At 40.5% G+C, this 13109-nt stretch overlaps 1 protein-coding gene across 1 annotated transcript in view; it reads right to left on the bottom strand.

The window, feature by feature from the left end:
* The window catches only part of ABCC3 (ATP binding cassette subfamily C member 3), a 51147-nt gene that overhangs the window by 20921 nt on the left and 17117 nt on the right, over nt 1-13109 (bottom strand). Inside the window, exons 4-10 of the mRNA XM_082327060.1 lie at nt 12398-12535; nt 10571-10696; nt 9662-9723; nt 8350-8481; nt 4100-4318; nt 1565-1742; nt 854-1015 (exon numbers count right to left, since the gene is read on the bottom strand). Of these exons, the coding sequence (XP_082183186.1) occupies nt 854-1015; nt 1565-1742; nt 4100-4318; nt 8350-8481; nt 9662-9723; nt 10571-10696; nt 12398-12535 (1017 nt within the window). The remainder of the gene's footprint in view (nt 1-853; nt 1016-1564; nt 1743-4099; nt 4319-8349; nt 8482-9661; nt 9724-10570; nt 10697-12397; nt 12536-13109) is intronic.

The following is a 13109-nucleotide window of genomic DNA, read 5'->3' as shown; positions in this document are numbered from 1 at the left end:
GAGCGCTTGGTGATTTACCTGTTAAGCGGTTCCCAGTGGGAGGGGAAAGTAAGTTTGAACTAATGCAAATACAGAGATATTGAGCAAACGTAGAAAGGGAACAAATAAGCCACACAGAAGGAAGTTTTCCATTCACTTTTCTCTGACCTAGGCAACTGTAGTTACTGAATTAACCCAGTAGCCTCAATACAAACTGCTAGCTACCAGAGTTCAGCTTACCAGCGGAGCAGTAACTCATAAAGCTGCTGCAGCTTAATGGCTTTCAAGTCTAAATCAATATGGTTATGTCAGAGCTACTATTTTATGCAGTAAAACAGATTAATTGCATAGAAACATTGGAAGGATGAAAGCCAGTGCTCAAACTGAACCTGGAATAAACCAGAAACAACTTCACTTGTAGCAAAGGAAAAATTACGGTTATTGCAGATGCTATGTTTAATATTGACTGGCACAAAACTTCTTTATATGGCATGATATAATCTTTATACATGGCTTACATTTCCTATGTCCAGGTGTTTTTTTGTTTGGTTTGGTTTTTAAACAACTTCCCTCAAGCTCTCATTTGTATCACCTACTGGGAACACCGTGATGAGTCCAAGACTGATCCTATCAAAGCATGGTAGGGACAGAGGAGCCATAAAGGCTATCTTTTGCTTCAAAATGCTTTAGCTTGCCTACCAGCTGAGCAAAATAATTAAGAGACTAATTGATTGTGTACACCAGTACAAGCTATTTTATGACAAGGCAGAACAATAAGTTTCTAAAAAAGCAGCAGTGGGCCACATTAACAAAAAAAATAATAAGCTTGCACATTGTTTAGATGAATTCTGAAACAATGTGACCATGTCCGTACCTGCCAGAGGAAATACAAAGCTAGAAATATCTGGAGTGGTGCAGACCACAACATGTTCAGGAAAGTCATCAGGTCCATGAACCGTTGGGCATCCACTGACATCAAGTTGACAATTTCTCCAACAGTAGATGAGCGCTTCGCTGAGTTTGTGATGACTAAGGACTGAGAAATGAGAGAGATTCAGTGGATTCACCATCTTGATACGTACGGAGAAACACAGAGAAGAAATCCTCAATTATTAGCAAAACAAGACACTACCCCAGAATGTGCTTCTCCAACGAGAATAAAATAATTCACACCTACATCAATTCCTAATCTCCAAAGAACGAGACTTCATGAAATGGTTTGCTTGGGAGCACCTCTATCTCAAGCAGTATGTGGCATTCTGAAGAAAACCTAGTTGCATCTAATCAATTCATAGCGCAGACACGCTATTCTCCTGGATCCCTTTTCCATATACTTAAAGTGAAACAATATTTGCCTGTGATATGTCTGGTGACCTACCAGTACACCCACATTAAGTTGCTGATCGCTAGAAGCTTCTGTAAAGTATGATAGAGGTGCTCCTAAAATTCACCAAAAAACCAATCTTTCATTTCCCAGGAGGCTATTCTTCTCCAATATGCTTGCTTTTCCCTAAGTATCTGAGAGCTGAGGCCACTTGCTTGGCTATACACTCGTGTTCCAGCCCATTAAATCTTCCAGTCTTACCTTTCGGTATATCACTCCAGTGATCCCAGTTCTCAGCCTCATCCCAGTAACAAAGCAGTACTGGAAATGCTGGTGAAGTATGAGTGTCTGCAGCACAGCACAGATAAACATCAAAGCCGCAATCAAAAATCCCCACCAGGCTGGGGCATCTTTGTTCTTAATGAAGCCGATTAATACACTGTGTTTCAGAAGATTAGGGAAGGAAAAGGAAAAAAGAAACAAAAATAAAAAACATGCAGCAAGTTTAATGGGACATAACACAGCTTCTCTCAACTATGGCATCCTGCCACGTCCTCTTTCTAACCACAAAAAGTAAACAGCTCTCCAGGATGCAAGCTGAGTTACGACTTCAGTCAAACAACGTTGCGAAGATACAACAGCAAAACCTTAGGCTTTGCCAGTGAGAAAGTCCTTTTGCAAATGAGCCTGTAAAAAAATGAAATATGACGAGAAACTCTAGGTTTCCCCTGCGATCCAGCATTTAAACACACGGCTCACTGTCTGAGCTCTGTCAGGCAGCCCCCCAGGGCAAGAGGTGAATGATAGGACACAGTAGGACAGTGTAGTAAAGCAGGCGAAACCAGCTTCTTACCCAAATCCGTTTCAAGCAGCCTGAGTGCTTCTGCCTGGGGTGTTTTCCCACAAAAAAGCTAGATTAAAAGACATCCTCCTGGATGGATGCATAAAGAGTTCTTCAATCCTACTTTTTTGGTAAAATGGTAGTACCGTTAAACTGGCCATATCATCTTTTATCAATAAGCCATTTCTTACTACACACAGCTGCTCTCCCTGCCAGACCTGCACACTGTCATATAGCAAAGAAGCGGAACAACATACGGCAATGTCCAGTGCTCTCTAAAATCACATTTGTGATTTCGGCCTACGGACCAGAGTATTGAATTGTCAAAATATGGAAGAACAGAGATTGGACTCCATGGTTCAAATAACCAGCAGGGGGAAAATACACCTGGCAACTACAAATCAGGCCCCAAAGCCTCGCGTTAGCAGCATGAGGCCGCTACATCTTTCTTCTTCCAGTCCAGAGAGATCTTTCTTCTGCACTGCACCAGTCATTCATGCTGTAAGTGGACAGCTTCAGGAAAACTTCTTCCTCGTAGGCCCACCATGGGATTCAGCAATCTTTTTAGAAACATAGAACTATCTTACGTGCAACCTGCCAGACAGCCATGGCTTTTTAATTTTCTCTTACCACTAGCGGTGCATTTTCCAAGACTGCAGGAATTTATACTTGAGAAGTAATTCCCCATCATATGCCTTGAGATATCACTGACAACATATCCAGGAATTTATGCAAATTTGAGAAATTCCCAGAATAGATTATACTTAATGTGTTCTCAGAAGGAAGCCAGCTGCCTCCTCTTCACTAGGGACTCTGGAAGAAGACAAACTGTAAGCTATTAAATGTCACATACTGGGTCGGACCCCCTTTTTAGCAAATTTCTGGGTATGTCACAATCCACCCACAGAACAACATCATCGCAGAACACAGCTCCACACTGGTGTTATTTTAAGAGACACTCCTGTAGGAGCAGGGCCCTCTCTTCGCCCCTTCCCCACATCCACCTGTGGCCTCCATCCAAACTCCATTCCTCTCTCATGCATTAACAGGACTATGTGCTTTTCCACTGATTTGGAAATAAAAAATAATTGCTTGATATAAATGCTGGTATTTCCACTGTTACTTTCTTCTTAGTTTATGATTATCTGGTGAAAATTCTCACTTTAAGAATAATACTAACAGAGAAAAAAAAATGCGGGGATCATGCAAATTCCTTTATGGATCAGGCTGAGCAACTGGTCCCCCAGAGATGGGAGGTACAGGTGTTCCTCATACAAGGAGAGTCTGAGGACATACCACTTTTGCCAAGATCTCTCTCTCTTTTTTTTTTTTTTTAATAGAGCAATAATTTTCTTTCACATGGATTTTTTTTTTTTAATAGACCAATAATTTTCTTTCACATGGAAATTTGCTGCAACTGTGCCTCACACATTCTCGTTGCTGCGCACAACTAAGAACATATGAACTCATCTAAATGGTCCAAAATCTTTCCCAGATGATGGTGGCACGGCCAACGCACCACATACTTGAGCATCACGCTTCATTTGTACATCAAGTCACGCTACAGCTGCGGCCACCACCAATACATGTGGGTATCAGATGTACAGAGACCACTGGATCCAGCAAGCAGTGCTTCGCTTTGATTTCACAAATAATCCTTTAGAAATGGGGAGAAATTGCTTTGGACTGCTGCACGGAGCAACAGGTAATTTGTAATTCAAAGCTGTCTAGTAGTGATGGGTGATTTACGAATCTTAAATTTCAGTGAAGCCTGCCCAATTTTCAGCTTAGTCCACAATAAAGAACTCCTGTCTTATGGCGTTTCAGTGGGAAAGTGGGGGAGCATACACATGCAGCACTGTAAGGGAAACTAGCTATGCATTGTAAAAATAAATAACTCCGTGCCAAGCCTCCACAGGGACTGCACATAGAAACTACTCACAGAGTAAACCAACCTTAACAGCTGAGGGTTGACGAAAGAAAGTAGGTCTTGTATCAGCTTGAAGAAGGAGCCGATTAAGAAGTATGGCCCAAAGGTCCTCAACAAAGCTTTGAGAAAGGAAGGCTTTCTGTTATGCTTCTTATCTCTGATCAGAACTTCTGCTTCCTCTGGACCATCACCAACATGATTCAGCACATGGTTAGATTTCTTCATATATGTCACATCTTCTTTCCTAGGGGAACGAAACAAGCAATTAGAGACAACTGACAAGGAGGATGTCATTGCCCTATGGGTACAGCACTGCAGCAACATCCAAAAGTCTGCTCCTTCCTTTGCTCTGCTACTGATCAACAGCAAGACTTTCAACAAGACCTAGATGTGCTCAGGGATAGGCCACTCTTGTGTAATAAGTCTTGTTTTCTTTTGTTTTTCTGCGGTACTTATAAGGTGTACTCCATGGGCCAGAAAGTCAATCACCACGCGATGAGAACGTGGCCCAAAGGAGTAGGAGATGAAGGCTTGACTTCCTTTGGCAGAGGAGAGTTGAGCTTGAACCTCCAATTTCTTGTAAAGGAATCCTCTAACAGTTGCTATTTACATACCACAAAAGGCACCCTCACCTAGTGCTTTTGAGACTGTATTCGTTATTCAATTAGCAGCCGTACCAAACCTTTAGCCTTATCTGATCACACAGCTGCTTTCAGAGCAGTCTGAATCCCTCCAGGGAGACAGGCAGTGAATCACACGCCAAGCTAAGAGAGGAAGCAGGCACAGCCCTCTCAAAATACAGTTTTGCATTCCTGGAAACTTGAAAGAGTACAAACCATAGCACCTCCAAAGCTGAGCCATCTCTGAGATCTTGGCCATATCTGTCCTAAGGTTCTTCCAGGACAGAAACTTTGGGTTTAGGTGCCTAAGTTTTACTCAGATGATAATTTAAGCATTTAAACCCTGTTTGGCTGTATCCCTTTCTTACTTTGGGCCTCTCTTTCTCCATCTGCAAAATAAGCCAAGAAAGTGACCTCTTCTGCAAAGCTCTTTGAGACTGATGTAAAACGGACCCAACAGGTCCGTGCTGCTCTCCAGGGATCTAGGTGGGTTTTCTAGAAGCACCTCTGGGGTTTAGGTGCCTGACTTCTGTTGCCCATCAACAAAGAGGGGATGCTCTGGGAAATTATTTCCTCCATGAATTGCTCTCAGAGAGCAGCCTGGCAGCTTTTCTACCAGCAAGTACCAAATTGCTGTTGTTTCTTGGGGGCTATGGGACATAGAGAGCAATTTCCTGAATGTCAGCCAGGAAGGCTAAGTCCAGGTGGAGCAGGGAGAAGGAAATTAGTCTGGGGCACATAAGCCTTACAAGGAGGGACAGATGGGAGAGAGACCCTAGAAACAGTGAAGACTTACAAGAAGGCATTTGAAAAATAACTTGTAAGCACTACCAAGTGAGGTTGGATTTATGATTCTTCATAAAGAGCGTGCAAGTTTTTTGGAGCTGGCTGGCTGCAGAGTCAAATAATTCCAAGAGCCCGTGAGCGTTCAAAACGATCACTGGGGCTAACAGTCCACAGGTAGAAACTTGTTCACATCCTTTCAAACAAAGGCATGTGCAAATCCCAATTTCTTTGCAATAAAGTTTGAGGGCGGGGGAGAACCTAAACCAGAAAATTTCTTTTTTTTTCCCCCCAAACAAGAAGAAACAGTGTTGTGTTTGTCCTTCCAGATCAAACCTGGAGAGTTTATGAGCAAAGCCTTATTTTTCTGGCAACCAGGCTGTTAAACTCATTGAAGGATTTGAAGAAACAAGACTACCTGCCCCTGGCTTTGTCTGCTATTAAAAATGTTTATTACAGTGAGCTAACAGCAACGCAATAGTTCTCTCACAGCAAAAAATCCCAAAGGGAGAAAATGCACTTGGAGTGTTTACTACGGGTAGCTAGGTGAGGTCAGGTTTTCAGCAGTGTGTGGGACTGCTCACACCCTGTTTTTTATCAAAGCAAAAAGCATGCGCCTGGTTTCCATTATTTATAGCAGGGCAGATAATAGATGCTGATTATCTCATGGGAAAACACACAGCTTTCTCAATGGTGATGACAAGGCCCTGCATCTTCAATTTGTCTTCATAAAGCATAGTCTCTAAAATCAGAAGCTAACTAAAAATGAGAGAAAATAGATTCCAGCTCTCGCCATCCAGCACAGCTCGCTCTCAGAAGCAACCGCACTTAGCAGTAAAGTAAGCGAGTAGAGACTTCAGCCATCCATGCAAAAAGAGCAAAAGCAAAGGAAAAATACTCTTTGCATGCTTTATTATCTATAATAACAACTTAAATCCACACCGATCTCTCCTGTAACCTGTTAGTAGCCAACGAATTATTAGCAATTATTTAACAGTAATTCACAAGACAGCTGTGAAGCAAAATGTGAAAAAGGTTTTGTAGGTTGAGGAACAATAGAAATCTGATAATCATTACCATAAAATAAGTTTAAAGCTTTAGCTATGCCAGAGTTGCAACTGATTAAGTTTTTAAAAATAAATTAGTACTATGTACACTGCAAATATTTTCCATGGCACTTTCAACATGTGTACAACCTGACACAGCATTTTTAATGTCATAAAAGCTTGCTCAGAGCAGATTTAATGAGAAGAGTTAAAAAAAAAAAAAAAGTATTTACAACGGCTCCCAAGCAACTACCACTGATGTTATTTGACATGAAGTAACTGAGAATACCTATTTATAATTGAAGAATAAGCAGAACTACAAAGCCTTTAGAGTTATGTGAAACGCAGCAATCTGGAGTACAGTGATCTCCTTTGTTTTTGCTCTTTTCCCCACCTTAGAATCATTAATATAGTTGCCACAAAATTTTACCTGAGCTAAATACAAACCATAATTTATGGTTAAATTCATTGCCAACTGGCCCCAGTTTGTATGAATAATTTCCAAAATGCAATGAATCCCATGACAAAACTCCAGGCACGGTTTCTGGTTTCCTAGCAAAAGCTTTCCTGGACCCTAGGCACTTCTGCACAATGGCTGTGCTCTTACTACATAAAAGCCTGGGGGAGTAAGATTTACGTCTGTGCAAAAAGACCAGAACCCAGACAATGCACGTTATTCCACACCATAAAAATAGAGACATTAAGAAAACAAAAAAAACCCCAAAGTAAAACCACAACGCACATACAGACAGAGCACTAGTGGACAAGCTGCTGGTGTTAGTGCTGGAAACCTGTCAAATTTTAGCTGTGAAGTGGAACTCTCCACATCATATTTAGCCTTGCCAAGAACCTTACAACTCTCTCCTAGTATTATCACATAATAGGGTCTTTCCAATTTGGCAAGGATATGCACAGAAGAGAACAGAGGAAAGCCTCCACATGGAGAAGAAATCTCCACAATGAAAGGAAATGGAAGTGCAGGCCTCCTCCTTATTGACATTTTTCATTTGAAACACACTATTATCACATCTATTTGTTTGGAAACATTTTGGACACTAACCAGTGGGAGAAGGAAATACAGTTGCACAATAGATAATTTCTTACGATTAGATTAGGACAGAACATGCAATAAAAAGGATATCCTCTCCAGCATGGATGCAACTCTATGCAAGTTCTGACTCTCATCCCATTTCCATCAGAGACTATCAGAATTTTGCTGCTAACTTTCTAAGCAACAGGAGTAGGGTCACGGCTCTTAAAGTGGGATATCTCTTCCCCTCCCGCCTTTCACATGTTTTGAGCTTCATATCTTTTCTGCTAGGAAGTGAAGAGTTGCTCACTCCTAAGAGCCTTGAGGCTAAAAATAGTGTCAGGCCAAAAACCTCATGATGAGGATGATGAGGAAGTCCTTTTGGTTTATGGTGCCTAGAAGTTGTGCTCTAACACGCCTAGGAGGGATGCAATTATGGGGTCAGACATCTACCAGCTCAGTGATGAAAGCTGTTCATTTTCTACAATCCAGCCAACTCAATCCCTTCTGCTCACGCATCTTCAGCCCCTCTCCACGTGGTAAATGGCACTACCTGCCCATGTAGACTTGAAGCACCGAGTTAAAGTGTCGGTGGTACACAAGCCCCAGAGGGCTCCTGCTTGCCTCTGCCCAGACATATTAAAACAAGCGAATTTGACTGTTAATATAAATGAAGAACAAATAGGTTCAAGAGGTAGGTGCCATTTTTAGTTGGCTCATTTTCAGTGATGAGCAGCTTATTAATGTTAAAACGACTCAGATCAATCTCCGTTTGCAGACTTGTTCGTATACTTACTGCTTGCATTCCGCTTTTTCTTTGTCCCACTCTTTACTTAGTTGTTGCACAATAATTTTTGAAGTATCATCTTCATTCAGCGACCACAAATCTTTATCTTCGAGGGGCCTTTTGTACCCAAGAATTGCCATGCTGCACATATGGAGAAAAACAGTCCAATTCAGTTTAGCTAATAGTACTTAAAGCACTGCTAGTAACTCCAGGACTATTAAGCTAACAAAAGCAAGAAGATACATCTCCACAGAAAGGGTGATAATTATACCTCCATCTCCCTTCGTTCCTTATATTGATGTTTGCAATTAAGGAAAGGACATTTTGTAGTTTTGATTACATGTATTTTATTGAAAACATCCCTTCAGAAAAAAAGGACAATAAAAACCAACTACCAGAAGCATTTGAATGAAACCGTGGTGTTAAATGAAAACAGTTAAGCTTTAGAGGTGAAAATAACTAAGCCTATCTGGAATAACTGTCAGAGGTGAAGAAAATGCAAAAGTGAAGCTCATGTAAGTTAAGGGAAAATCAGGTTTCTCTGAAAGCTACAGTTCCTCAGCTGTAAGAGGAATTTTGTCAAGGGATACAAACATCTAGTTGCCAAAAATCTCGATGGGGAAGCTGAACATTCAAAACTCTGGAACTTTAGAAAGATCTCACTCTCTCACTAAAAAGAACTTTACGGGGCTGTTGCCAGGACAATAAAGTTACATGGATGAAAGAATGAAGATCTCAACACCCTCAACCACTATGGAAAAACTGGGTCTTAACATGACCTTTGACAGCTGTTTCACTTCTTTATCATGGAGTGGCAGTAAGCCCAATCTCAAATTTGCATCTTTAATACACGTGCCTTTTGATAGCAGTCTCAGTTGGTGGTAATCATTTGTATATATAACCCAGTTTATTTTCCCTCTTACACAGAAAATGTCCTTATAAAAAAGCATTCACCCATGAACCTCAACAGGAAACAAAATGCATCCTCAGGTGGGTGAAAGGTTGCCACAATTAATCTTGTGGAACACAGTCTTACATCCTTATTTAGGTTATACTCCAGCATGCGGCAAGCACAACCAGGCTGTATACCCTATTAGTCACACCACAGTTGTTGCCACCACTCTTCAGAGATGACGTTCGGACAGTAAGAGCACTCTGAACGCTGTTTCTAAAAAGGCAAATGCTAGAAGTGCTGACACCACTGTGGATGAAAGAGCATCCAACATCAACTATTTACAGAGAAAAAATTCTCTCTATTGCTAACTCTGTACGACAAGTTTGGGGTTGTCAGCTGTCCAACTGCTTGAAAAGAGAAGCTCACCTTGTAAACCACCAAAATGTCAATCTTGACAGGAAGCCTGAAGTTAACTCTGGACATGGATTCTATAGTAAAGTTATGGGGGGAAAAAAACAAAATAAATAAAGCAAGGCATTTACCATTATTTTAATAAGAAGACACTCTATTTTGATGAGTTTTGGTATATTATATGGTATATTACATGTATGTACCTATGTCCTAACAAGACATAAAATTGATTTCTTTCATTTCCCATGTCACGCAGAACTCTATCTTTAAAAATTGCTTCATATACTGCCTTTAAATCACACTTATATAAAGTGAAATGTCATTCTGTAGTTTCCGAAATGTTCATTTTAAGAAATGAACTCAACTTCTCTCTCAGCTTGGTTCAAACATAAATCCAATTATAGAGACCATTTTATGAATTGGAGAAGAAATTTAACCTGTGACACCACTGATATCTTCTGTTATTAATGTTTTTCCATATCTATTCTTAACACATATAGAACTCATTTATAAAGACAACCCTTATAGACTTTAGCTAACTCTAAATGAATGTTAAGCAAGTAGACCACCATCTCCACAAAAACCACTCTTGAAATAATTAATATTCACTTCAATTATATATATGATATACATTAGTGAATAACACTTCAATGTTCATAAATGTAATTTAAACTGCTGCAAAGCAGCAAGTAGGAGAGCTGCTTTCACTACATAGCTTCCAGTCGCTACCGATGGCACATATAACGGAAAAAGGCTTCAAACCCCAATATTGCTCTCCATACCTGGTGTTGCGTAAGGGGGTCACTAACTACTGCAATCTCAATGACAATCCAAAGCTGTTTTCAATGACAAGTATTCTCAGTGGAACTCTCAAAACATGATATAGTCTGTAAAATGCAAATAAAGCAAAGTAAAAATACTTACAGGATCTGTATTAACAGGGGAAAAAAATGGAGGCTTTTCTTTAAAACATGAAAGGATCAACTCAATGATTATCAAAGCAAAGTAGATGTAAAACGTGGTAAACCTGAACCTTTCATTTACATGGCCCTAGAGGGAAAAAGAAACACAGTAAATTACTGGTTTTATTGTACTTCCCAGCCCCCCCAACACGCACACACTCTCTCTCACTTTTTCACAGCTTCTTTTGGCAATTCCTTTCTTCCTCTACAGTTGAATACTGCAAAGTAGTTGCTAGCAGAAATTATCTTACAAAAGTAGGCACGTACTCTGTAAAAGTGCCTAAGAACATGCTTATCTCCAAGCTTTTCATTAAATTATGTCAAGTTCAAAGTGCTTATACATCTTCGCTGCATGCAGACACCCTCTGGGATCAGGGCTACATGACATCCTTCTAAATTACCTCCAGGGGTTCTTGCAAGATCATGTCTTAAGCATAGGAATTGTCAACCCAGATCAGAGAACATCCACTTACTTTAGTATCTTGTCACTGACAAGCAGTCAGCGTTAAATACTTTCAGAAGAAGCTGCAAAAAACACTGTATTGCATAATAACAGTTCCATCTGCTCTGGAGATATTTCCTTTCCTGCTCATATGAGTCTGCAGTTGACTCAAAACTTCTTGCCGGGAGGGTATGTCCCTTATACAGCACTTTCGTACCCTAATGTAGTTGTGAATGCTCTCATTGTTCACTCAAAATGTTTAAACCTTAAGTGCAAGAAAAAGAATATTTGGTCCTTGGCATTTGCAAGAACAGGAGAAACGTTTCCGATACCCATTCTAAGGCTCTGCACCGATTATTTTAAGTTGATTAAGGATTCAAACATTGATAGTCCAATATTTGTACTGATTCACCACTACTACAGTTTTAAAATTGACTTTAAGTGGTGTTTGAAAGGGTCTCACCAGGATTGCAGCTGTTTTCTGAAGAAGTTCTGCACAGACTGTCATTTAAGGTTTAATTCAGTCTCTGCTGGAATATTTACAACAGCCTGGCATAGCGAAATCCTTGCTAAAAGGATAATGCTGCTAATAGTTACAAAAAAGTAAGTATAAAAAAAAGAAATCACCGAACAGAATTAACACTGATTTCACTGAGGAGAAGCAATCACCTTAATGTTTCTCAAATACTCTTTTTCAGTCCTAGCCTTTGATGATCTAATCACTGAAGCAATCTGCTTTGCCCTACTTAGTGAAATGTGTTTCTGTGGAAAGCATAACAACTATCTTGCTGTGGGAGAACCTGCTATGTTTTCAAACAGGAATCATAACAGCCCAGGTTTCTTTCCTCTCCCTCCAACTTTCTGTTCTCTATTTAGAGCCACAGTTGGAGTCAAAATGCTGTCCTCAGCACATCAGGCACTGACACAAGAAAGCCTATGGAGCTGTATAATGTGGCCAAGCTGCCTAAGCAAAAAAGGAACATTACATATTAAAATCTGTCATCTCTGATTACTACCCATCCCTATTTAAGCATGGCAGGGGAAGGGAGCTGCGAAAGGGAAAAGGGAAAGGAAAATATATATACAGTGTTGGTACAGCTCTCACATGTCTATCAGGTTTCCATTATAGCCTTGGGCTAAGCAAAATCTGCTTTTTGACATTGCATGAGAAATCCCAGTTGCCTTCAAGTTACACAAGTCTGAGTCAAGGCAACGGAACCAAACTTCTCTTTCTCTCTGGCAAAAGCTGGGCTCAGATCTGACTCCAAACTGGGTGATTCATTCCCTTCACCGAGATGTTAATGCTGCATTTCCTGTTCTCCAAGCGCTACGAGGATGGCATGTTACCTGTGCTGTTGTAGTCATGATCTTAGACCGGAAAGGCCCCACGGCACAGAGCACAGACAAAAACCAGAAGATAATGAGCACTCCAGAGGACTGAACTCCTCTCAGCCTTTCATATTGAATAAGCAATGTAGCCAACAGCTGTAAAAGTAAATACAGGAACATGTGAACACAATCCCATCCCACTGCTCCCCTTATTCACACTCTCAGTTGGCAGCTATTACAGTCATCACCGACAACAGGGCCTCTTTGAAATAAGGCCCCATCATAACTTCACAGAAGTCAATGGCAAAACCTCCTCTATCTAAGGAAAGCAGCGAATAACTTTATGAAATAATTTGGTTTTATTGCTTTCAGAGCCTCATCTCCAGAATTCAGTTTTTAAACTAGGCTTAGTACCTAGGGCTAGGCACAATTAAATATTAGCTACAAGCATTTTAAACAAATGTAAGGGCTGTCATTTCTCCAGTCCAGATGGACAATCATGACTTGTCTAGAAAACAAGATTTTAAAAAAAATCTAACCAAGGGATTTAAAAACTCAACTGGCAGATTTTACTCCTTCATTTTTCATACAACAGCCACAAGCCTGTTTGTCACCCTAGGCAGAGCAAATTTGGTTTCTGTTTAATGGAGGAACAACCACCAGATAAGAGACACGGTTTTACAAAGTCCAACACAATACTGAACAATGCACAAGCCATGCTCTATCATAT

This window comes from Platalea leucorodia (genome assembly GCF_965183815.1).
Source record: "Platalea leucorodia genome assembly, chromosome: 14".
Lineage (NCBI taxonomy): Eukaryota > Metazoa > Chordata > Aves > Pelecaniformes > Threskiornithidae > Platalea > Platalea leucorodia.
Note: the sequence above shows the minus strand (reverse complement) of the source record. Positions and strands in the feature narration are given on the sequence as shown.